Source organism: Raphanus sativus, chromosome 6, assembly GCF_000801105.2.
Source record: "Raphanus sativus cultivar WK10039 chromosome 6, ASM80110v3, whole genome shotgun sequence".
Classification (NCBI taxonomy): Eukaryota; Viridiplantae; Streptophyta; class Magnoliopsida; order Brassicales; family Brassicaceae; genus Raphanus; species Raphanus sativus.
In genome coordinates, this window is record NC_079516.1 from 40,672,867 (window position 1) to 40,697,854 (window position 24,988).

Genomic DNA, 24,988 nt, shown 5'->3' on the forward strand with positions numbered 1-24,988 from the left:
TTGTTCCGTGACCCTTTGTTTGGAGATTTGATACCCAGCCTTTTTGTCTTGTCAATCATTTGACCTCTCTCTCCTCTTACGTGCATTTGGACATTCAAGTAGTGTTAGAGAAAAGAGTGCCCGTTCGTCTCCTATAATGAACTAAAAAAGATGGCCACGACTTGGTACTGAAACTATGAAACGTTTCTAGATAATAAGTCTACAAAATTGTGAAAAGTCCGATAAAACATTGCAGTTGTGTTTCCAAACAGGAAATTCATACATAAGTAGTTTTATTATTATATGCTTTAAAGTGACAGCATAAGAAGTCATCCAAGCTGAGGATACATCACAATGTGAAACTGACAAATGAGGGTTTATATCATAGGGAAGACTGAAGAGATGCAATCCAAGAAACAATATAGCAACAACAAAGTTTTGATAATCAGTATTTAGGATCAGTGAAGAATTTGTTGATGCCAGGCATGATCTCAGGGTGCTTGTTGCGAACGTACTTCCTCAGGAAGTTTTCCTTGTACTTCTCTCCCTCTTCATGGTTATCCAAAATCCCAGCTGCCCTATTCTCCTTTGTACATCTGGTTGTGAAATTCACAGTAAAGGAAGAAAACTTTAGAACACTAATACGGCACATAAAAATTAGAAAAAGCTTAACATCTCTGCTTCGAATTTTTCTAGTTTGTTCTCATTCTCTATCATATAAGCAGCTTAATATATAACACCACCGAATTAAATGGCTGGTTTCCCAATCAAAAGTCTTAACTAACTCCCTCATGTACCATAACACGAAGAAATGATTTCTCCTATTTTTATAGAAAACTTGGTCTGAGTTTCTATCTGGTATTAGAATATCTAGATTAAACGACAACGTTTTCGGATTGAACGATATCTTCATGCGAATAGACACGCAACAAGAGTCGAGGGAGAGACAAATATGTTGGTCGGCCCTAAGACACAAAAGGAGGGAGACAAGACAAACCTGACTTCAGGATTGCCGGTGATGTTTCTGATCAACGAAAACGCGCAGATCCCAACCGCAACTCCAGTGGCCGCGAACAAAGGATACACCTGAAACAAAACACGTTCACAACTTGGTACACAAGAGCGAAGCCAGAGATCTTACAAGAAAAAACTAGAATCATTCAGATCTACTACACCTAATAAAGAAAACACGGCAGTCAATAGAGAATCAACGGATGACTACTCCTAGGATCCGTGAAAAAAAATCAAAAAAGATTAAGAAGGATCGATAAAAGGGTACCTCAGGTCTCAACCAACGGCTCGACATTGGAATCGCGGATAAGAAGATGTCCGATCGAGAGAGAGATTACAAGCGGAAGACGGCTTCTCTGAGAAATGAGAATGAATGTTGAGTTGAGACAAGACCCCACAAAAGGGCTTTTATTTGACTTTATTGGGTTTTTTTTTCTTTTTTTTACGTTTCTTTCGGGTGACTGTAAGAAACAAATTAATTAAATATTTCATTTATTTTCTGTAAATTCCACACTATTTTCTGATTGGCAGCGTGGCGTCCAGCTTGAATCCAATGACTTGTTGACGTCTGTCCTTGTAACGTTTCGAGGTACGGTTTATTTTACGCGCTCCTATAATGATGGCAAATTGCAAGCAAATGTTACCAAATGGACAAGTTGCAAGATTCTCTTATCTTCTGCTCTACTTTTTTGTCAACTGGAAACAATAATTTTGCGAGCTATTGTTGACAATTAATTATGCCAGTGTACTACGATCTTCTTAATCCTTGAAAATTCTGTTTATTTGATTGTATCAGATAATGAGAATCCTTTGACTTTACACTCAAATTTGAAGTTTCTTCCTACATGATATTTCCTTTTCTTTATTTTATGATTATTCTCTAACATCAGTTTATCATGTTTGTTTTCAAAATATTTGTTCTTGTCAAATGAAAATTGATGTATTTGTCTGTATTTATATTTTTAATCAAATATGTGTTCAAAGAATAGTGTAATGTGCCTCACAAATCATAATAATGCTAGAATATTAGACGATTTACATTTTCATATTATATTTTCCCACTTGATCAAATAAATCAGAAAATAAAACTAGGAAATAGTGTCGAAGTTTCAAATAAAATCCTCTTTAATCACATCAACAAAATTTCTATAAAATAAAAGAAATTCAACAGTACAGAGGATCAACATCTATAAACTACTACAGTGTTTCTTGACTTTCACTGGGATTCATGACTTGCGAGCTCGGTCACGCCAAGATCCTTGCTGTTTTGCGAGCACCTATAACCCAAAGTATCAAATTTATAACAAGTTTATGTATCTATCTACTGCTCATGGAGCTCCAAGGATCGACATTGGTTAAGATAGGAAAAGAAATGAAACAAGAGAGTTTTTACCTTTTCGCTAACAAGACTTACGGCGGCGGCGCCACTGTTATTTTCTCCTTCAATGTCTTGCTTATTAGTTGTCTCTGTACCATCATCCTCGTTGTTACCAATAAGAGTATGGCCTGTGGGTGCTCCAAACATGGCTTCATCGTGGGCGTCTTTAAGTTGCTCTTCTCTTTTCGACTGCGAGTTTATTATCAACCATATAAATAGTCTGAAGGTGTGATTGTTGTTGAAAATGATTATATAGTGGAGTGACAATGAAAGATAATGACTTATCAAACCTCGATGGCATTAAACCTAAAGCTCTGTCCCATGCGTTTGACTAAGGCAGCGTCATCATCGGTACCTGCATAATCATTTAAAGTTTTTAGCTCTATTTGTGGAGCGAATTAAAGAGTATATGTAGAAGTTATTGACCTTCTTCTACTTCCTCATCATCAAGTGGAGCATCTTTGTCAAACTCAAATCGTTCCCATCCAGCACCCTTACTGGTGTCTTTCTCAGCTGCAAATCAAGGGAGATACAGGAATCGAGTGGGCTTTATGACAAGGTAAGAGATGCGAGGGATCCCATTTTAAGGACAGAGTGGACCTTTCTAGTTCTTTAATTGGTTCTCAGTTACTACCATAAAGTTTCTCTGCATATACCACTAACTATATATACAATTATATATTTAATATCTATCTCCACTCCAGGAAAGGGTTTGTCCTACTCCTTCTTATATGCGGAGTTACTATAAGATGTATGAGGTTACTAAAATAATATGAAAGGTTTTGCTTTACTGATAAGGAAAAGTTTCGGGAAAATCTTCTCCAAGGAGTAATGTACATCGATACTAAGAGACGCAGAGGTATATAAGCCTATAACACAGCCTCAACACCTAACCATAACTGTAGACAAGTCCAGAATACCCCAAAGCAGTCTCCAATCCATTATCCATTAGAAGCTAACCAACTTAAGGCTTACCATTGGGTATACAACTTCAAGGCTAGTTACATTAATAGTCTTGCACTAGACTAGTGACTAATGAGAAAGCCTTATTCAGCAGATCGGAACTGCTAGAATGATTGCAAAATCTTATATCAAATGGGAGCGAGTAACTTACCAGTTTGATCAAGCTGGAGCTTCATCTTGGCCTTCACTTTTTCAGCAGCTGACTATTCAAGAAAGCAACACACTTAGAAAATAATTGGAAAAACAGAATCCAAATCCATATACAGATAAAGAACTCCAGAAAGACTACTTGTACCAAATAGGAGTGTTCATGGATGGTTTATCTTAACACATAAAAGCAATTCAATTCAAATGGCACAACTCCAGCTCACATTATAAGGATGATGTAAAAGCTAAGCTACATCTACATGTCTCAAACTCTCTAATGAGGAAGGTGAATGAGAGTATACCATATCATCGTAGCCTTTGATTAAGCGCGAATAATCAATCTTCTTCTTCTTCTCCTTGGCATCTTCTTCTCTCCTCCTTCGTTCCCTCCTCGGTGACGAACTCCTACTCTGGCTCCTGCTCCTGCTCCTGCTCCTACGCCTTCGTCTCTCTCTATCCCCAAACCTACTACTACTACGCCTATCTGCACTCCTGCTTCTCCTTCTCTCTCTCTCATCCCTCCGATGACGACGCGAGTCTCTGTGGCTCCTATCCGAAACCCTAGAATGATGATGATGCTCATCTTCAGGTTTATTATTCTTCTTCAACTTATCTCTGATTGATCGGATCTCCGAATCGTTTCCGGTGGGTTTAGGGTTGGAGGAAGCTTTGACGAAGTGGCTGAGAAACGAAGAGGAGGATGCGATCGCTGAGCCTCTCTCCGGCGGAACGGCGTCGGAGGAGAAGCCGAGGCCTTGCTTGAAACGAGCTGCTCCTTCGCCTTTCCGCGTCAGCTCCTCGTAGTATGCCGCTGCTTTCTCCTCTTCCATTACCTAATAAACTCTTGCCTCCCTTCTCCCTCTCGATTGTCTCCTCAGACTGTGTTTCTTTTTCTCCCTTCCTCTTTGTTTTGTTATTTTTTTTTTAAGTTTAATTTGCTAACTAACCAATTTACAAATCAATATTAAAAATGTAGCTATGATTTTGACATAATTTAATTGATAACATTTACCATTTCTTTTGTCCGGTTATCACCTTGTGTTGTAACTTGTGTGTAGCAAGTAGAAGGTAAAAGTGAAAATAGCGGTCGTTGATAAATATAAAACATGTGGCTAAAATGAAAACATGATTGTATTAGAAAAGCTCTATACATACTATACTACATATGTTTGAATAATAGAAAACAGAATTTTTAAAAAATGAATATAAAGAAACACTATTAAGATTTGATAACACAAAGTTTTATTTCTTTTAGTAGAAATTATCAACGTTTAAAAACATATAATGATGTTTAAAACATAAGAAAATTACAAACTACACTTCAAAATAAAATAGAACGTTCTACAAAAATTATCAAATAGAATATAACATAATATAATAATATAAGTGGTTAAATAAATTATAACTACTAATATTCTGCAGTTTGTAAAATTATAAAAATTATATTTAACATTTCAAATATTGGTGATAATAATATTAACCGCATTATTGTTATCATTCAAATTTTACTTTATACTATTTTAATATGTTTTATTAATTTATGTGAAAAAATAATATGTAACATTTTAAATCGGAAGGAGTAATATATTTGGTTTTATAAGTCCAAAAACCTTCCACCCTCAGGCCTTAGGCTTACCACTTCTTTTTTTATAAAGCATACATGCCTTTGGTGCGCCGAGCGTCCTAGCCATCTTATATGGTTGCAAACTCGTTTCTCCGTCATTCAAACCTCAAATTTCAACATTTACATAAATTTAATATAAATATTCAAGTAATCATGATACATGTATAGATATAGTTTTTTTTTAACTTACATGTATAGATATAGTTGTACTTTTAAATGTTATTTTTAGATAGTGTATGTTTAATTCTATAAGCGTTACTTGATTGAATAACGCCAAATTTGAATTCAAATTAGAAGACCATTAACTAAATAACTGACTATAGTTTTGACTAAAACTTCTTAATCATTGATTCATTAAGCAACGTTGTTATTACGTTTAATTGTAAAATCCTTGAGAAATAGTTAATTAGCTCAAAAAGACATGCCTAAAAATCGGATTGATTTGCTTACAAACTTAATGGTGGATAAATATAATGAATGATTTCCTTTTTCTTGTCCTAGAAGTTTTCTTGATTACATATATGTTTTTAATGAAATACTATATTTTATTAAATTTTATAAATGGATAAATTATTAAAATAAAAAATTATCGAAAATGTACAAATACAAAATCAAAGCTCCATGTTATGAACAATAATCGAGAGAGATCGTCGTGATACGATTTCCAATTCGATCTTCTTGTTTCTGCCCTTCCAGAATGTCGAAAGATTATTTTCACCATAAAGCATAGTATTTGACTATTCTTAGAAAATAACATATATAAAAACTCGATCACTTTTGATTTTATTTCCCCCCCGAACACTTTATTACAACTGATTTTATTTTATTTTTATATGATTTTGCCAGATTTGAATGTGACTCTTTGGAAACAGAATAAACAAATAATTTTCTTACGTACATGCAAATCCCTACAGATATGCAAAGATCTCTCTCGATATCATAATTTTCCCTCTCTTTTTCATTTTTTCCACTCTCCCTTATAAATCCCTACCCTCCACTCCAAATCATCCATCACGTTTGCAAAATCCTATCTACACTCATATTCTCTATCTATCTCTTGAGATCCTTCGTTTCAAGATCTTGTTAATATGGCGGAGGTTATGCGTTCTGAGACGTTAAACATATCCAACAACACTTCTTCCTTAGCGTCTCCGGAGCTTCTTCATGTTCTCGCCGTTGATGATAGCATCGTCGATCGGAAGTTCATCGAACGGCTACTCAGAGTCTCTTCATGTAAAGGTAAACGCCATGTTTTGGTTCAACGCGCGTTTTCGTTTTTTGGAATCTGTTTGATATTCGAAATCTGATATTTTTTTTTCTAAAAAAAAATTCTCAGTGACTGTTGTCGATAGTGCGACAAGGGCTTTGCAATACCTTGGATTAGATGGAGACAATAACTCTGGTGGAGTTGAGGTAATAGATCTGATAATCGCAGTCTTTTTTTTTTTGTTTCTTCTTGAGACTCCTTTCCGTATTAAAGATTTTCAAAATTACAGGATCTGAAGATTAATCTGATAATGACGGATTACTCTATGCCTGGGATGACTGGATATGAACTACTCAAGAAGATCAAAGTATGCTTCTAATTTTTTTATTCAATTGATCTCATCTCAGCAAATACAAATGGAAGTTCTGATCTAAAACTTTTATGAAATTGATTTTTTTTTATAGGAATCATCAGCTTTCAGAGAAATTCCAGTTGTGATTATGTCGTCAGAGAACATCTTGCCTCGTATTGATAGGTATGTTCTGTTTTACTATTATCTTAATCAGGATCCTTAATACTTGTTTAACTTATAATCATGTAAAATTATGAATTAACGGTTACTAGATTTTGACCCGCGCTTTTGAAGCGCGGAATATTTTACGATGAAAAATTTCACTAATAATTTAACAAATATTTTGGTAAATTTTAAAGAGTGTGTATTTAAAATATTTTTGCATTTAAATCAGTATTTTTAAATTCAACCCGATTGTGATTATACCGGTTAATCCGGAAATCTGACAATTCAATTTATGTTTTTAAAATATTCATATTAAAAATCACTAAAATCCGAGACTAACCGATTGAACTGATGGATGACCGATATGTAATCTAATTGGATTTAAATTGTAATAGCTTCATAATTTGTTAATCTTATAATCGAAATTTTAAAGTTCACTATTTTGCAATTTATGATAGTGAACTTTAAAATTATGACGTTTCTACAAAATTTTAAAGAGAAAATGATAGATATAAAATAACTAAGATTAATTATTGTATTATTTGGAAAACATTGATGTAGTATAAAAATATTTGTTTGGAAACATTGATAGTAGATATAAATAAATAAATATATTGTTTGGAAACATTGATAGTAGTAGTAAAAGAAATAAGTATATTGTTTGGAAAATGGATAGTAGTATAAAGAAGGAACATAAAATGATTTAATGTATGTTTTAACTATAAAATATAAATGTGTATTTAATTTAAAAACTTACAAAATAAGGATGTTAGGTCTAACAGAATGTTTCTGTTTTAATAAGATAGATAGTAGTTCACTAAGATTTTGTGCATTTATTACTTCAGGAGATTCGGATGATTAATTAAAAGGGTTTTGTTTAGGGTAACTTTTAAGTAATCAAATTCTACTATATTTAGGAGTTTTAAAAAAAAAATACAGTCAGCCGATATGTATTGACCAAATTATATTGTTTATAATCGTATGAGATCTGCATGATAAAGTATTACTACTTTAACCATCATGGGCAACTGTGGTGGTGATCGAGCTAGGATTTGGTGTTACTTTCGTGGGTCCTTTAATAAATTTTTCTAGAGCATATTAGGAATATATAATAATAAATTGTTTCTTGTGTCCACAAAATAAGTGAAGAATAATCCATTACAAGTTGAGCAATATCTTCTCTTGAGATTTGATTCTGTTGCCGGGGATGTGTTAATAACCCCAAAAACTGTATAATATATGCTTTTGATATGTTTTTATAACCTTTGGTAGGGTCATTTATAAATCTCATCCTCGTGATAGACAACCCCACATGCTTTTTGCTTATTATTAAGGAACCATCATTTACCAAAATTTAAGTCTGATAATGTGATTGCTTATTATTATTACGAGCTGGCCATTTTGTGGATCCAAAGCTATCATTTTTGTGGGATTATATCACTAATATTTGATTCTCTATTTGTGGATTCAGATGTCTTGAAGAAGGTGCTGAAGATTTCTTATTGAAGCCTGTGAAATTGGCTGATGTGAAAAGATTAAGAGATTCTTTACTGAAAGCTGAGGAAAGAGTTTTCAAGAACATGATGCACAAAAGAGAGCTAGAAGCCAATGATATCTACTCACAGCTAAAACGCGCCAAGATTTGAGTTTCTCTTTTCATATTCCTTGATATGATTGGTTACAGCTCATGTATAAAAGGCTCGAAAGATTCACACACACACACACACTTAAGCATGTTCTGATTCTTTCAGCTTACGCTTTTGGAACTTTAACAGCATTTTTGCTGATAGAACAAGTGAGAACATAGGAAGTATTTTTTTCATCAAATAGAAATGTAAATTTTGGATAGAAGGAAATTCAGTTTCATTAGAGAGACTTAATACATTTTTTTTTGTTTCTTTGCATGAGATATGTACAATGTTGTTAATTGTGGAAATTTGCTACTAGGAACTTTGTGCTTTTGGGCCTTCACTTAACGTGGAAAGAGCGTTCTTTACTTAGAGCATCTCCAAAGATTCATTCTATTTTTTACTTTAAAATAGAGTGACTCTACAATAGAGATGGAGTTTGCTCCAATGGTACTCTATTTTAAAAAATAGAGTGATGAACAAAAAAAAACAATTTATTCTATATTTGGAGTAAACCTATTTTTCACTCTATTATAGAGTGAGAAATAGAATACCATTAAAGCATTTTTTACTCTAAACTCTATTTTAGAGTGAAAAATAGAGTGGGGTTGGAGATGCCATTATGACATACACACCCAAATTTTCTTTTGATAATTGTCGAAAAAACTTAAAGTAATGATTTAGAAATGGATTAGGACCACCTTGCATTACGCAAAGTCAAGCTAATCTTTTGTCTGATTTATTTAAGCTGTCAACATAGTACGAATCCAGCGAGGTAAGTTAAATTACTTAAAATGTTGGACCGCTAGTGGCTTTTCCTAGAAAATTCCCAAGTTGGTCTTTTTAACATGACCAAGACGATCCTAGCTTCCTACACTTTTCCATGGTAAGCAAGTACTTTTATAGCTGCTTTTTTTTTTTTTTTTTTTTCATTTCATTTTTTTTTGAAAAGGGCTTTTGGCTGCTGCTGCTCTTTCTTGTCAACAAGTACTTGTACAATTGCTAAAAGAGAAAAAAGAAGAAATAACGTGTATCAAAATTACAAAGTTTCAATTCTAAAGGTTTTGCAATTCGGTTAAAACAAACGTAACCAAAATTCTAAATACCATATGATAAATGATCTACAAAATAACTGGTTATCATATTGCTACCACCAGAGTTTATCAATGAAACATTTAACTTATTCAGTTCCCTGACCCCCTCCCCCCCCCCCCCAAATTCTCAAAAAGTCTATTCATTTGTATGCTGTTTTAAATATAAAATGAAGGCAATTGAAAAGGAAAACAAAATTGAAAGATAACAAAATTTCAGTTTTTTTTTTTTTTAATAAAAAATCTCACTGAAAATAGAACTGGACCAAATGAAAGTTGATTATAATCCGGTTTGTTTATTTCATAACTCTAACAAGTTAAATGTGAGAGCGTCTTCATGTTGTTATTTTATTTTCTTTCTAAAATCTTACTTCAATTCTAATCCAATTTTAATTAAAAAATGGAATGATGACTAAAACGAAATGATGAATATCAAGGAGTGAATCCATTTCAAATTCAATTTTAAAATGGAAGAGAAATGTAATTTGAAAATATTTTATACTAATAAAGCAAAATTTGTAATGAAAAATAGATTGGAATTAGATGGGGGGGGGGGACAAAACAATCTTTGTGAAGTCTGGACGCAAACTAGGAACAGGTTACAGAATAGAAGTTAGCTTCGGTTTATTATTAGCTAGGTGAGCTGAATGAAATTGAACCGGTTCAATATGTGGAAAGCTATCCGGTTTACTTCCGGATAAGACTTGTGAGAAAAACAGAGCGTAAAGCAGTTAGACCAAGACTTTAAATCTGGAAACCAAGTCAAGCGTGCGTCAATAACAATTATTTTCCAAAGGGGATACAAACTTTCCTCAACCAAAAAGCATATAAAAATAGAAATTTCCTACATAAAGCGAAGGAATATCTAAGAGTTACTGCAAAATCCCACCAATGTCGACTGCGCAGCTTCACAGCAAAATGCGAATAACATACGAAAGCAAAATAGGAATAGAGGATATCTATTGGAGACGAAGACTGCACAAGTCAAGCTATTATTTTTTCTTTTTGTAAAAGCAAGATTCATAAGAGAACAAACACAGTGAAAGCTTTCGGACAAAAGCCGGATGATTTGTCTTGATGAAAATTTCTGCGAAACTCCAGTCATGTCGGACGTACAGACAGAACTATCATTTAATGTTTATCGAGAACAATCCACGGCTAAGATTTATGAACCTAAAGTGTCCAATCATAAAGTAAAGAGAAATCTTAAAATAATATACCTCCAAAAACCCATATTGCAGTAAATCAGCTCACATCGTCGATGGGGGTACTTTTGGTAATTACACCTCTGTATTTATATTTCAACCCCGCAGAGAAGAAGAAAGACCAAGAAGACAAATAGAGAAAAGTCAATCAATGGCGTTAGTAGCTTTTTCCGGAATCAATAACGATCTAATCACCAGATCATGGATGGCATCGGCCAGAGCTTACAACACCGACCACTTCCACAAGGAAGAAGAAAGGGAAGTCGTCTTTGTCGCTTTCAGACCATCTTTCTTGGAGAAAGATTGTTTTGCTCCGGAGAACAAGTCTCCCTTTGGAGAAACCAAGATGAATCGTGCTCAGTTCCCTTGTATGAGGAGCATCGGCAACGACGTTGACGCCACTGTTAACGAATCTTTCCTTAAGAACTTTCAACTTCTCACTTCTCCAACAACCTCATTTTGTGATTATGTAAGTAAAATCTTTTTAGACTTTTCCAAACTTCCGTCCAAAACATCTGACTGATTAATTGTCTTTTTTTTTTACAGGTCAAAACGGTTGTGGAGAGACGACAAAGTCAACGGATAGTGTTCACAGGACATTCTACAGGAGGTGCGACTGCAATCTTAGCAACGGTTTGGTACCTGGAGACATACTTCAAGAAGCAGAGGAGTAGTGGTTTCCCTTTCCCCGAGCCTCTCTGCGTGACCTTTGGAGCTCCTTTGGTAGGCGACTATGTCTTCAACCACGCGCTTGGGAGAGAGAACTGGAGCCGGTTCTTCGTCAACTTCGTCACTAGATTCGATCTCGTCCCTCGGATAATGCTTGCTCGAAAAGCATCGACCAAGCAAGCTCTTCCCCATGTTCTTTCCCGGTTGGATCCTAGATCTGTCGCGATCCAAGAAAACGACCAGATCATCCCGGGGTTCTACACAACGGTGATGAAAGAGACGGCGACCGTCGCTCACCATGCCGTCTGTGAATTGATTGGCTACGGAGATGCGTTTCTGGAGACTTTTTCCAGCTTCCTTGACCTGAGTCCTTACAGACCAGCAGGCACTTTTGTCTTCTATACAGGGACAGGATTGTTCTCGGTGAGCAACTCAGACGCCATTCTTCAGATTCTGTTTTACGCTTCCCAGTCCAGCAACCAGCATGAGCTGTCTTTAGTTCCATATCAAAGCGTAAAAGATCATCGCAGCTATGAAGAAATGGTACACACAATGGCCGCGAAACCGTTGAACCATTTGGATTTGCATCACTTGCCTTTAGATGGAGATCCTACCCTCCTTGACCTCGGACTGGTAATATTTCTCTCTCCATAGCTTGATCATTGGTAGTAGCTGTTAAGATATATGAGTTTCACACCTAAAATCAATTAGTGATAAGTGGAGTGGCTCATCTATTTTATATATATTACTAACCATGTGGGACTTTTGTCCCTAATACGCTCCTCGAGATGATGGCTTTTTGAGCATCAATCTCAGAATGTTTGGACAAGGATCGATGGACCGACTTTGAGTTGGATCGATGATGAACCGGGTTGGATTGTTTGAACCTGGCTTTAATACATTCTGATACATATTAAGCTAGTTGGTTTTAAACGGGAAGTCCATCTAGCTTAACACTAGCAACATTTAGGGGTAGGCAAAATATCCAAACGTGAACCAAAAAATTGTACCGAATTTGAAGTTGATAAAGTATCTTAATATATCTAATGTTTTGGTATTTAAAGAACCGAATCCAATCTGAATTTTTTTTGTCAAACATTGATGTTTGTTTCTTCTATTGCAGAGCACAAGAGCCAGACAATGCGTGCGTGCTGCATTCGAGGCAGAGAAGCAACGAGTTGATAATCAGACCAAGATATACAACAAACTTCCTAAAATAGTAGAGAAGCTGACGTGGATAGAGGACGAATACAAGCCGAGGTGTAAAACTCATAAAAACGGGTACTATGACTCCTTCAAGTATTCTAATGAAGAGAAAGACTTCAGAGCCAACGTCAATAGAGCTGAGCTAGCTGGTCTATTCGACGAGGTGCTCGGTCTAGTGAAGAAAGGTCTGCTTCCAGATGGATTCGAGGGTCACCGAGAGTGGATCGAGCTATCAACTCGCTACCGCAGATTAATAGAACCGCTTGATATTTCAAACTACCACAGACATTTAAAGAACGAAGACACGGGACCTTATATGCTCAAAGGAAGACCGAACCGATACAAACACGCTCAGAGAGGGTACGAGCATGAGCTGTTGAAGGCGGGAAAGAGTGCAGAGGAGATAAAGGAATCTCGTTGCGGGTCTTGCTTTTGGGCTGACGTTGAAGAGCTCAAGGGAAAAGCATATGAAAGTGTCGAGGTTAAGAGATTTGAAAAGTTAGTTGAAGGATGGATCAGAGACGGGGAGATTGATGATGAGCAAATATTTCTGGAGGGTTCAACGTTTAGAAAGTGGTGGCATTCACTTCCTGAGGAACACAAACGCTCTTCTCTGCTGCGAGAGCGTATGGGTGGTGAAACAATATCCACTTGAACCTGAAAAATCTCACAGATTGTTTAAGCTATTGTAACTTTCCTTGTTTACACTGATGCAGTTCTCTGTCCTGATGTTTTAGAGTTTGGTTTCCACGTCAGGATAATCTTAAAAATAAGAAACATGTCCTAAGATCATCATGAAGTAATGTAATATCTCTGTTCTAATGTTAAATTTGCTTTCCACTTTACTGTGATCACAGAATAGAAAACCATTACTCTCAAGACTAAAGCCATATCACATAGCATGAACCAGCAACACACAACCTTTCCTTGGTAGATCAACAAAACGAGACCATATCAATAGCAATATAATCTTCAGTCTGCTGTGTTTGAGCAGCTCAACAGAGAGTCTAGTAAAAAAGTATAACATTCATAGAATATTACAGATAAGCAAGGTTCTCAGAAGCAAGGGGAAAATATACTTATTGTAACTTTATGCATTTCAATTTCGTGTACCACTTTATATACTCACACACACACCACTCTACATCACCACAACCACATGTTTCAGACGAAGAAGAGTGTCACTGACATAGAAGAACATACATCATAGTTCTTAGGTGCCAAAAGACAAATGCTATACCCATATCTAAAGAGTTTTTAAAGACATGTGAAAAAACATAGAACATGCGAAGGGAAAGGAGAAAAAAAAAGAGAAACAAAGAGACAGACACAGTCCGAGAAAACCCACATCCTCTTTACTTCAAGACCTGCAAAACATGCTAGAGGAACGAGCAAGCCTAATAGTCAGACCACCAGGGTGAACACTAGTCTCGACCTTCACTGTGTTCTTCTCATACGGCTTCCTGCAGCCTGGACAACGCCCATCTCCATCGCAGATCGTCTTGTGGCAGAAAAGGCAGAGCCGGAACCCACAAGGGCATGGCAAGAAACTAGAATCCGTCAAGTCCAGATCCTCGTAGCAAATGGGGCATGAAGACGGCACTGCCACGGAACTAAAATGCATGTTCATGACAGGGAAACTACGCTGCTTCCCCAGATTAGGCAGACCCTGAGGACGGAGCTTATCGTCTGCCCTCCACGCCTGGTTGCTCTTTTGCTTCCTTACAGGCTTCACATCAGATGAATCCCTAAGCGAAGCTGATTGCTTGATGACACTCTCATGCTCTTCAGGAGGAGGATTCACTTTCTCATGCTTTTTTTCTTCATCAGCTGCTAAAGCATCAGCAAAAGCCTCCCAGTCATCCAAGCAACCGTCGTCGTTGTCATCATCATCAGCAGCAGCATCCTCTTCTTCTTCCTCTGTTATATTACCAGAGCAAGAGCCACCACTCCCACTGCTACTCCCGCTGCTAAAATCAGGGATTGAATTGAGGATACTGTTGGGGCTATTCGAAATAAAGCTCTCGTGATGATGTGCTTCTTCTTCTCCTCCACGCTGCACTTCTAAGTTCTCAACCGGAAGAACAGTTTTTCCATTTCCAGTTTTTCGATTGGGACACGTCTCCTCCTTATCCCCTTTGTTAATCATCGCAACTGATAGTATTTTTCAGAAAATCAAAATCAAGAACCTAAGGAAACGGAAATTAAAGATTGGATCTTTAAGGATCATACCTTGAGAAAGCCATTGCTCACGGCGGAGACCAAGCTTGCTCTGTTTCAATTTCGCCGCCCTGTTCGTCTGCTGCGAGACCCCAAATGCAATAAGAAACCCCCACAAAAGGAATCGAATTTGAGAGAAACGAATGAGAATTGATAATAAAAAAAAAACATTATTAATTACCCTTTTCTTCTTCCCCATATCCCTCGCGCTTGGGGCTGCAGAAGCAGATGCGTTGGTGATCGAATCAGAAATCATGTCTTTTTTTTGCAGCTGATTCCGATATCGCTAAATTCAAACACGAAGGTGTGTGTGAAGATTCTCAAAAACCCTAATCAGATTCGTCGCGCGGACAAGGAGCTGTGCGATTTTTTATTGTTATCTTTCTTTGTTTGTTGTGTCTGTGAAGAGAAAGAAAGAAAGAAAGAAGGAGAGAGAGATAAAGAGATAACGGAAACTCCTCGTCTCCGCTCATAACTTTCCCGTGACGATAATGTCCTTGGATTTGACTTTTGTACACGCTCGACTGTAGGGGCTGTTTTGTAATCCTATCAGGTTCACACGTGTGAGTTTCTTCTACCTGGTAAAACGGTGGCGTATGGTGGACTATTACACGTGAGGGAAGTTCCTATTATTCACATAAATAAAAGAGTGGAAAAAACAAACAAACGTTGTCCAAAAAAAAGAAAAAACCAGCAAACATAGTTTCTAGATGTTTCTTATAGTTGTTGTCCAAGAAAAAAAAATGTTTCTTCTAGTTACAAATTTGCAACAGATATTTTTTTCCTGTCAAGCAACAGAGATTAAATGAACACGGAAAAGTTAAAAAAGTATTTACAGAATCCGGCCAACTACAACTTTTTCTAAATATTGGTGACATGAAGAATATGATCGTTCGGCGTACGGCCGGCGCGTGAGCGTCCGTGCCGTCGCCGGAGTCGTTTGTCTTTGAAGTTTATTCATCCGTTCCTTGTCTTCTTCCTGTTTCTTCCGGTGTCCGCTTTGTTTAAGCTCTGGACAGTCACCATCCGCGGTGGTTTCTGATCGTGGAGTGAGGACGCGGTTGTTGGAAGTCACGGGGCGGCGAGGTTTTTATAGATGGGAATTTTCCGGGAGGTGGAGGCTTACATAGATCCATCGCCGCCGGTCTTTGTTCTCCGCGAGGTGGAAGCTTCCATAGCTTCACCGACGTCGGTCTAGTCTCTGGGGCGTGGAGGCTACCACAGCTCGCGTCGTCGGTTTTAGGGTTTGTTTTTTAATAAGTTGCGGTGTGTAAAAGGTGATGGGCTCGTGGGTCGTGAGGGGAGATCTCGGTTGAAGCCGAAGATCTACGGCGACGGTGACGAAGCTCAAGAAGAAATAGCAGTGGAAAAGATGTTTCGTGGACGGCACCTTATCTCTTGCGGTGGTTCGTTATTGTCGAAGGAATAGCTCTCGCTTGGCGATTGATGCTTTCCACTTCAGAAACCCCAAGAGATGGAGGCGCTCACGGTGGATGTAGTGGAGTTGAGAACTCCGGTGTAGTCCGGCGAAGCGCACGGTCGTTCGCGGGGACGGTGGTGAGAAGCGGAGATGACGAGAGAGCTTTTGTGACGCGTGTCATCTCGGGTTTGAGGATGAGTACACGTGGCGCCAAAATCGAGAGGAGATCTATGAAGAGCCGACGTCGTTTTGCGTTTCGGGTTGTCTGTCTGCTCAAGTTGGGCCGGTGTTGTTTGACCCAATTGGGGGATTTTAGTCTGTTTGCTCCTCTGTGGGCCTTATAATGTTTTGGGTTTTAGCCCTTTTTTAATCAAAATCTTTGACGGGAAAAAAAAAAAAAACAAACGTTGTCCAAAAAAAAGAAAAAACCAGCAAACATAGTTTCTAGATGTTTCTTATAGTTGTTGTCCAAGAAAAAAAAATGTTTCTTCTAGTTACAAATTTGCAACAGATATTTTTTTCCTGTCAAGCAACAGAGATTAAATGAACACGGAAAAGTTAAAAAGTATTTACAGAATCCGGCCAACTACAACTTTTTCTAAATATTGGTGACATGAAGAATATGATCGTTCGGATACCATTCAAATTCGTATCAGATTTTTCAGATTTTGCTCTGTTTTGAACACTTTTTAGGTTTCATTTTATAAAATTTATAAGTACGGATCGGATTAAAATATAACACAACATTTCAGATCGGTTTAGATATATCCAAAATAATCATATACTAGGTGATTTTCCCGTGCTCATGCACGGGTACAAATATTTATAAATTAAATATGTTACAATAGTTGATTGTTATTTAGTTTTAATTTTGAATTAATTTATAATTTGTATGCATAATTTATACTAATAATATTATATTATTTTAATCAGACATATGATTTTAAATAAGTTATCATTTGGGTATATTAGATTGCATCAATCAATTTCTCTAAATTCAACTAATATTTTTTATTTTAAATATATGAAAATTATGATTATTTGCTTTTACTTTGGTTGTTATCTTAGATATGTAAATATATTTGAGGAAAATTATGTATAACTTAAGATATATTGTGCTTAGAATGAAGTAAAAATAAACTAAATATTTTATTCCAAATTACAAAAATTAAACTATATGTTGATTTTAAAATAAAATATTAGAAAGTAAAACGATAATCAATTGGAAGTTACTTACATAAGTAACTAATACTTTTTGGAAGCTCATGAACACATATCAATATTTACAATAACTAAAATATTTAAATAATTTTATGTCTTATATATATTAAATGGTAAACTGAAATTTATGCAAATAATCCTAAAACTGAAAATTCAGATTTGCGTTGGTATTTTGATTATGGTTATATTAACTGTGACAAACATAAAACATAAATTTAATATTAAAAAACATTTTTAATAATGATAATATATAATATATCTACCTTGTTAAATTATATAGTGTTATGTTAATTTAAAATATTTTAATTGTTTGATCAAAAGTTAATTTTACTTTATTTTTAATATCTCTTTAAAATAAACAGTTTAATTTTTTGTGATTGTATTTTAGAAATCATATTATATAAGTAAAATATAATTTATAGATTACGAAATCACATTATATACAAATATATATTTTCATCTAAGAAAATATAGATATAAATAAATATTTTATTACTTCAAAAGTATATTTTATGTTATTTAAAATAGTCTTAAATGGAATATTTCTATTTTGTGAAATTTTCTTTTTTTAATGAAATCATATTATATAAATATATATTTTCGTTTTTAATTTTTTTTAAAAAACTTTATAAATGTTTCCTTTTTATTATATATGTTATTTGGAAAAATTTAAAAGGAAACTAAATAAAAATTTCAATAATAGTATCTAAATGTAATTTTTTTAATTCATTAAGGATATCAGCGTAATCAACCATCGTGAGAGTTAACGTGAGCGCGACACATAGGAAATTCATATTATATAAGTAAAATATAATTTATAGATTACGAAATCACATTATATACAAATATATATTTTCATCTAAGAAAATATAGATATAAATAAATATTTTATTACTTCAAAAGTATATTTTATTTTATTTAAAATAGTCTTAAATGGAATATTTCTATTTTGTGAAATTTCCTTTTTTTAATGAAATCATATTATATAAATATATATTTTCGTTTTTAATTTTTTAAAAAAACTTTATAAATGTTTCTTTTTTTATTATATATGTTATTTTGGAAAAATTTAAAAGGAAACTAAATAAAAATTTCAATAATAGTATCTAAATGTAATTTTTTTTTAATTCATTAAGGGTATCAGCGTAATCAACCATCGTGAGAGTTAACGTGAGCGCGACACATAGGAAACTGACTTCTCAAATAATATTATAGAGATCATTCGGATGCGGGATATATCCAAAATAAAATTTAAAATTTAAAAGCAAAACATTAAAATTTATATTTATTTATATATAATGTAGTATTTAAGATATTTATTTTAATTTTAATAATTATTGTAAGATATCATATCCAAATAATATGAAACTGTTTTGAATATTTATATTGTATATTAATTTGGACATTCGAATCGATTTCTTCAGATATTTCTTCGGTTTTTTGGGTTATTCGTTCAAGTTCGGTTAATAGCATTTTGGATGCAGAAATGTTTTGTAATACCGTACAAAATCTATTCGGATATTTTTATATTTTGGATCAAATATAGATCAGGTTTTTGGTTCGAGTTTGGTTTGGATGCCCATTTTGGGAAGATCTAACAAAAATTTAAATGTCTTTTTTCTTTAAAAAAAATCATATGTCTATAGAACATCAAGATATATTTAACGTAAATTACTACAGTTAGATGTTAAGCTATCGATTATACCATAATTACGAGATGTTGAGCTATCGATTAATTTGGTATAAAGAGAAGCTAGTCCAGTGGACTTTGTTATGTTTTTTTTCTTTATCGGTTCAACCGTCGGTAGAATGACCCAACCCGACCCAGCCATCAACCCGACCCGTTTCACACTCGTCGTGTCTGGCGACGAACAAGACACGCAGCGGGACTTCTTTTTTTTTTTTTTTTTTCATTATACTTTACGCTCTATTTTTGATTTCCTCCTCCTCCTCCTCCTCCTCCTCTGCATTGATTGATTCTCTCCCTAACCTAACCAAACCTAACCAGAAAAAGAAGATGAGTGGGATAGAACCAGACATGGAAGATCTGTTCCAGGAGAAGAAGCGTGTTAGGAACCCTCTTGTCCCTCTCGGTTTGTCTTCCCTCTTACATCTCAATATTACGAAATCGAACATTTCTTTTTCGAATCCTGTTATAGAGGGTTGCTGATTTCTACATATATCCGATCTCTGAACACAAGCACTTGTTTTTTTCTTTTGATTCGTTATCAAATGGAATCGAATTTTTTTTTTCCTCCTCGTTCTAAGCTATGAAATTGAGTTACGGTTGTGGGGTTTTGTTTCACATTTGAGTTCGTATGTCTGATTTATATTGTCACATTGTATGAAACACTCTATTCATCATAATAAATAATAAATGTAAAGTGATTGTTCTTGGATCTTCAAGCAACTTCGTTTATGATATCAGTTTCTCCAATTGCTCTTTAACTTGGATCTCATCTAGCAAATCTGTAGTTATGCAAGTATAAAGACTGATTCTTTCTATGTTTTAATCAGCGACAGGCTTCCACTATTGCCCTATAGGCCACTACATTTATGTGGAAAGTGTTTCATACTAGTTCGCTCTTCATAAGGCTTTTTTAATTTATCGAGGGTTACTAAAGTTTGAACATTTGTTTTATTATGTTCTCTGGATACACTCCACTTTTTGTTTCCTTGCTCAAACAAAAAAAAACTGATCATTTCTTGCGGATGATACGGCATTGCAGGTGCGTTTGCGACGGCGGGAGTGCTAACGGCTGGGCTGATTAGTTTCAGAAGAGGGAACTCTCAGTTGGGTCAGGTTTTGATGAGAGCTAGAGTGGTCGTCCAAGGTGCCACTGTCGCTCTTATGGTTGGAACCGCTTACTACTACGGTGATAATCCCTGGAAGAAATGAGCTGCTTTGCTACTTGTGAGATCACACACTCGGGGTCAGAAGAAGAGGTATGTGCTGCTCTCTTTGAGCGTCAGAAAAGTCTTCCGTCTTAGGATTTATTACTTTGCAAGGGTACACATCAAATGAGTTTTGAATAATTAAGAACTAAAAACAAGTTGTTTTCTTTCTTGATCAATTTGATTATATTGATTCAAGGGCATTTTCAGAAACCCATGATTACTCTTTATCTACCGAAATCTATATTATCACTATTTTTTTTTCAGCTGACAATCTATGTGTTATTTATTTGCTTACGCTTATGCTTGAGTTTTGAGTTCTTGGAAGCTCCTTTCTGAAACATGGGACAATGAATCATCACAAACTTATCTACATAGACTCTACTTTCGATTTTTATGAAGAAAATGAGTGGGAAAAAAAAAGATTATGAATTACAAGGCAAGCTATATCTAATGATTTTAAGTACATTTGAATTGGATGAGAAGGGTGAACCTATAGTTTTTGTTTTCCATAGGTCAAGTTTATTCGTAAATCCATGTTTTTTCAGCTTATTACGGTTCTTGATCCTCTAAATGCGAAACTCTAATCACAACCGTCTTTTCTTAGCCAAGAATAATGATTATGGTTTAGCTAATGAGTAATGATCATGTCACCAACACATAAAGAGGGGGACAATGGGAAGCTTTTAAAACTGAAACATTTTTGAACCGTGTCATGATGTGTGAAATCTCTCGTGTATTTTAGATACAGAGTCTGATCACTTGACTAAACAAGAAACTGCTATGAAAAAAAAAAGACTAAACAAGAAACTGCTTCGTCTTTTCAAACACCCGAATATATTTTGTCTGAAATCCATGAAACAGAAGCTCTTTCACCTAAATCTTCATCCGCAGCAATAATAAAGATCCATCGTCGAGCTCTGTGATCTCGGTATTGTGTTTGGTAATCTTTGTTCTTGCTCTTGCCATAGTCTTCCTAGGTATATTCTACTTAGGTTTCAATCCAAAAGTCCTCAACTTTGCTCAGTATCAACAACACCAACACATGTCTCTTCCTCCTCTCCCACTGCTCCAGCACCTCTCCTACCTCATGACTCTGGTCTAGACCAAACCGCCATTGATGCACTTCCTGTGTTTTTTTTTACCGTGACGTAACCATGAGACTGAGAGAGAGCCACCTCGAATGCGAACAATCTCAGGGTACTCCCTGTCTGTAGCGATGACTTGTGTATATAGTATACACTTTTGAAATACAGTATTATGCTTGAAAGAAAGTCAAGAAAGATAACATATTTTATTTATCTTTTTCGATTTAATAAATTCAGTCATCAACAAATATTAAAATTAGAAAATGAGAGAATTTTTTGATTAAAAAAATTGTTGAATTTTTTATGTCTTCTTCGATTTTATACAGAAATGCAGAAAATAGTGCTGGTAACAAAAGGATTAAGAAAAAAATATAAGCTACAAGCCTATTGACAACACCGGAAAACATAAGTTGGGTAACAAACATATACCATGTTCAATAATATCACTTATTCATATAATCTTTCGTACTACAAACTATGAACTAACATCTAACAATAAAAATAAAACCATCAATAGACAAAAATAAAACTTGCACAATCGAAAATACTAGACCCTCTCGTTATACATTCACGTGATACATAGAAAAGAGGAATAACTTTCAACGATAAGATAAACCAAACCAAACTTGACGTACAGAAATCAACAAAGGAAACGTCAAACTCATGACGCCAAGAGAGACTTTTCAAACGCCGCCGCCATAAACCCAACGCGGAACGCCCTAACTAAGAAGATTACATTCATATTACTTCACCGAGTCAATGCTGATAACGGCTGGAGCCTTACCAAAAACGACGGGAACAGAAGCGTATCGCACCGAGAAGCTCCGGAACCCACCGAATCCAGCTTCATCGTCGTCGTCTTCGTCTTCGCCTTCGTCCTTAAAATTCAACTTGTAACTCAAAGTATCGTACTTGTGTCTGGCGCTATCGTCCCAGGCGCGGCCACGGCGTTGATCGCGGTTAAACTGGCGGATGAAAGTCTTCCACCGTGGTCCAGCTACGATCTCCGACCACTCTCGGATCTTCAGAAACGCACGCATCCACCACCGTGGCTCGTGGCGGTGGTTGCTGTGTAAATCAATCGTCTTCCGCTGCCACCAGGAGGACACAGCGAGGCAGGAACAGCAAGAAGAGTCACCAAGAAGCGGATCAGAGGTATTCTCCGGCTCGGGAGCTGCTCGCAGAACTTCCATACCAAAAGGGTCGAAACAGAGTTTTTTTTTTGGTAAAAGGGTCGAAACAGAGTTGAAAAGGTTTTGGTCGTATATATAAGCCAAGTACGGCATTGTCGTTAGCTGTAATAAAAACCATTGTTTATATATTTTCTTAGAAATTTTAGCTATTGGTGATTATGTCACAAACAGGATACTTTTCTAGCAAGTCACATGTATATATATATATATATAAATATTTTGTCTATCCGTTTCGAATTAGATGTCGTTTTGGAGCAAAATTTTCGTTTCAAAATAAGTGTCGTTTTAAAATTTATTGATTTTATAATCTAATCTATTTTTTTATTGGTTAAAATCTAGTTAGGTGTATTGGTAATGATGTTTTTATCTAGTAAATATACAAAATTAAATGTTTTATTAATCTGTGTGCCGAAGTTTAAAACGACAAATAAACTGAAACGGAGGAAGTAATAATTAATATTGTGGCGGATTTTAGCAACTTACCCAATAAATCAAAGAAACTCTAAGATGATATCAATGGACTCAAATTGAACAAATCAGACCAATCAAGGAAACACTATTAGATGATAGTCGTTTAACAAAATGACAATTTTAGTTTTCATATTTATTTATTTTAGTTTTCATGTAAATTGCAAATGTGTTTGTGCACATCATTTTTCGCAATCACTGATTCGTTCAACAGTTTAAAAAAATATCCAAACCGTGTTTTTCGTTGGGTCAATTTACTGAATATTCATAGCAGACCCATTAATAAAGAATATAGCCATTGCACAGTATTGCTTGTTGGATGGGACAATTATGCACCAATTTTTCCGTTTTGCTCCCTGGCCGCGCGTGATGCGTAAAATAGATTCATGCATCTTACGTATTTCATTCTATTTACTTTTTTATATAGTACAGTTTAACTGAAAATATTTAAATACAAAGTTCGATCATCGGACACCGGCACATTTCTCAGGAAGGATGTGTTTGGATCGTTTGTAGGTGATCTATTCTATATATCGTTACATTATATTCTAATACACATCATATCTAATAGTTGCCTCATATACCCTAAACTCAAACTTTTAACCTAAATTCTAAACCTTAAACCCAAATCCATATACCCTAAACCCAAATCCTAAATCCTAAACCCAAATTCTAAACCCTAAACATAAACCCTAAACCCTAGACCCAAACCATATACCCTAAACCCAAACCCTAAACCCAAACTCTAAACCCAAAACCTAAACTCTAAACTCATACCATAATTTGTTCTATACTATTTACTAATATCATATAGTATATGTAAAGATAAACAAACGCAACTCCATATACCCTAAACCCAAACCCTAAACCCTAAACCCAAACTTTAAACCCAAACCCTAAACCCTAAACCCAAACTTTAAACCCAAATCCTAAACCTTAAACCCAAATCCATATACCCTAAACCCAAATCCATATACCCTAAACCCAAATCCTAAATTCTAAACCCAAATTCTAAACCCTGAACATGAACCCTAAACCCTAAACCCAAACCATATACCTTAAACCCAAACCCTAAACCCAAAATTTAAACTCTAAACTCATACCATAATTTGTTCTATACTATTTACTAATATCATATAGTATATGTAAAGATAAACAAACACAAATCCATATACCCTAAACCCATATCCTAAACCCTAAACCCAAACCCTGAACCCTAAACTCAAACCATATACCCTAAACCCAAACTTTAAACCCAAATTCTAAACCTTAAACCCAAATCCATATACCCTAAACCCAAATCTTAAATCCTAAACCCAAATCTTAAATCTTAAACCCAAATTCTAAACCCTAAACTCAAACCCTAAACCCTAAACCCAAACCATATACCCTAAACACAAACTCTAAACCCAAAACCTAAACTCTAAACCCATACCATAATTTGTTATATACTATTTACAAATATCATATAGTATAGGCAAAAACAAACAAACAAACACAAATTCATATACCCTAAACCGAAATTCTAAACTCTAAACCCAAACCCTAAACACCAAACCTAAACCATATACCCTAAACCCCAAACCCAAACCATATGCCCTAAACCCAAACCATATACCCTAAACCCAAACCCTATAGCGTAAACTCTAAATACAAATATTACTGAAAATGAAAATGTATGGGACCCATAAGCATTAGTTATCTAAACTGAAATTCTGTCAATATCTCCTGTTGAAAATCTGAAAGTTCTGCTTTTACAATCCACCGTAAATTGAAGTAGTTATTTATACTATACTACAAATAGTAAATAAATAGTATAGACTAAAACGGCAACTAGTTCTAAGGTTGAGAGAGAGAG

The 24,988-nt window shown here is 35.2% G+C and overlaps 7 protein-coding genes across 8 annotated transcripts; 3 read left to right on the forward strand and 4 right to left on the reverse strand.

The window, feature by feature from the left end:
• Positions 1 to 255: 255 nt before the first annotated feature.
• On the reverse strand, positions 256 to 1,411 carry LOC108812270 (uncharacterized). Its single transcript, XM_018584480.2, has 3 exons — positions 1,259 to 1,411; positions 977 to 1,065; positions 256 to 575 (listed from the first exon to the last, which is right to left on the reverse strand). The coding sequence occupies exons 1-3, from the start codon at positions 1,283 to 1,285 to the stop codon at positions 425 to 427; spliced, it is 267 nt and encodes an 88-aa protein (XP_018439982.1). The 5' UTR covers positions 1,286 to 1,411; the 3' UTR covers positions 256 to 424.
• A 605-nt stretch (positions 1,412 to 2,016) lies between these two features.
• Positions 2,017 to 4,375, reverse strand: LOC108812269 (uncharacterized). The gene is made up of 6 exons (XM_018584477.2): positions 3,781 to 4,375; positions 3,483 to 3,534; positions 2,795 to 2,881; positions 2,659 to 2,723; positions 2,384 to 2,557; positions 2,017 to 2,267 (listed from the first exon to the last, which is right to left on the reverse strand). Exons 1-6 carry the CDS (start codon positions 4,306 to 4,308, stop codon positions 2,217 to 2,219), a joined length of 957 nt encoding a protein of 318 aa, XP_018439979.1. The 5' UTR covers positions 4,309 to 4,375; the 3' UTR covers positions 2,017 to 2,216.
• A 1,503-nt stretch (positions 4,376 to 5,878) lies between these two features.
• On the forward strand, positions 5,879 to 8,823 carry LOC108809514 (two-component response regulator ARR5). Its single transcript, XM_018581651.2, has 5 exons — positions 5,879 to 6,341; positions 6,439 to 6,515; positions 6,599 to 6,676; positions 6,774 to 6,844; positions 8,298 to 8,823. The coding sequence occupies exons 1-5, from the start codon at positions 6,191 to 6,193 to the stop codon at positions 8,470 to 8,472; spliced, it is 552 nt and encodes a 183-aa protein (XP_018437153.1). The 5' UTR covers positions 5,879 to 6,190; the 3' UTR covers positions 8,473 to 8,823.
• Positions 8,824 to 10,853: 2,030 nt separating this feature from the next.
• LOC108812773 (protein EDS1B) lies at positions 10,854 to 13,470 on the forward strand. The gene is made up of 3 exons (XM_018585121.1): positions 10,854 to 11,219; positions 11,297 to 12,052; positions 12,543 to 13,470. Exons 1-3 carry the CDS (start codon positions 10,902 to 10,904, stop codon positions 13,278 to 13,280), a joined length of 1,812 nt encoding a protein of 603 aa, XP_018440623.1. The 5' UTR covers positions 10,854 to 10,901; the 3' UTR covers positions 13,281 to 13,470.
• Positions 13,471 to 13,701: 231 nt separating this feature from the next.
• On the reverse strand, positions 13,702 to 15,316 carry LOC108813871 (uncharacterized). 2 transcript variants are annotated; one of them, XM_018586549.2, is made up of 3 exons: positions 15,027 to 15,316; positions 14,858 to 14,927; positions 13,702 to 14,779 (listed from the first exon to the last, which is right to left on the reverse strand). In XM_018586549.2, exons 1-3 carry the CDS (start codon positions 15,099 to 15,101, stop codon positions 13,986 to 13,988), a joined length of 939 nt encoding a protein of 312 aa, XP_018442051.1. In that variant the 5' UTR covers positions 15,102 to 15,316; the 3' UTR covers positions 13,702 to 13,985. The 2 variants fall into 2 exon arrangements, with proteins under 2 accessions (XP_018442051.1, XP_018442052.1); XM_018586550.2 differs by having other exon boundaries at positions 14,858 to 14,924; positions 15,027 to 15,314.
• Positions 15,317 to 19,399: 4,083 nt separating this feature from the next.
• LOC108806240 (RING-H2 finger protein ATL48) lies at positions 19,400 to 20,647 on the forward strand. Its single transcript, XM_018578295.2, has 2 exons — positions 19,400 to 19,579; positions 20,216 to 20,647. Exons 1-2 carry the CDS (start codon positions 19,504 to 19,506, stop codon positions 20,383 to 20,385), a joined length of 246 nt encoding a protein of 81 aa, XP_018433797.1. The 5' UTR covers positions 19,400 to 19,503; the 3' UTR covers positions 20,386 to 20,647.
• Positions 20,648 to 21,895: 1,248 nt separating this feature from the next.
• On the reverse strand, positions 21,896 to 22,770 carry LOC108806574 (uncharacterized). The gene has a single exon (XM_018578723.2). It carries the CDS (start codon positions 22,753 to 22,755, stop codon positions 22,213 to 22,215), a length of 543 nt encoding a protein of 180 aa, XP_018434225.1. The 5' UTR covers positions 22,756 to 22,770; the 3' UTR covers positions 21,896 to 22,212.
• Positions 22,771 to 24,988: the final 2,218 nt, after the last annotated feature.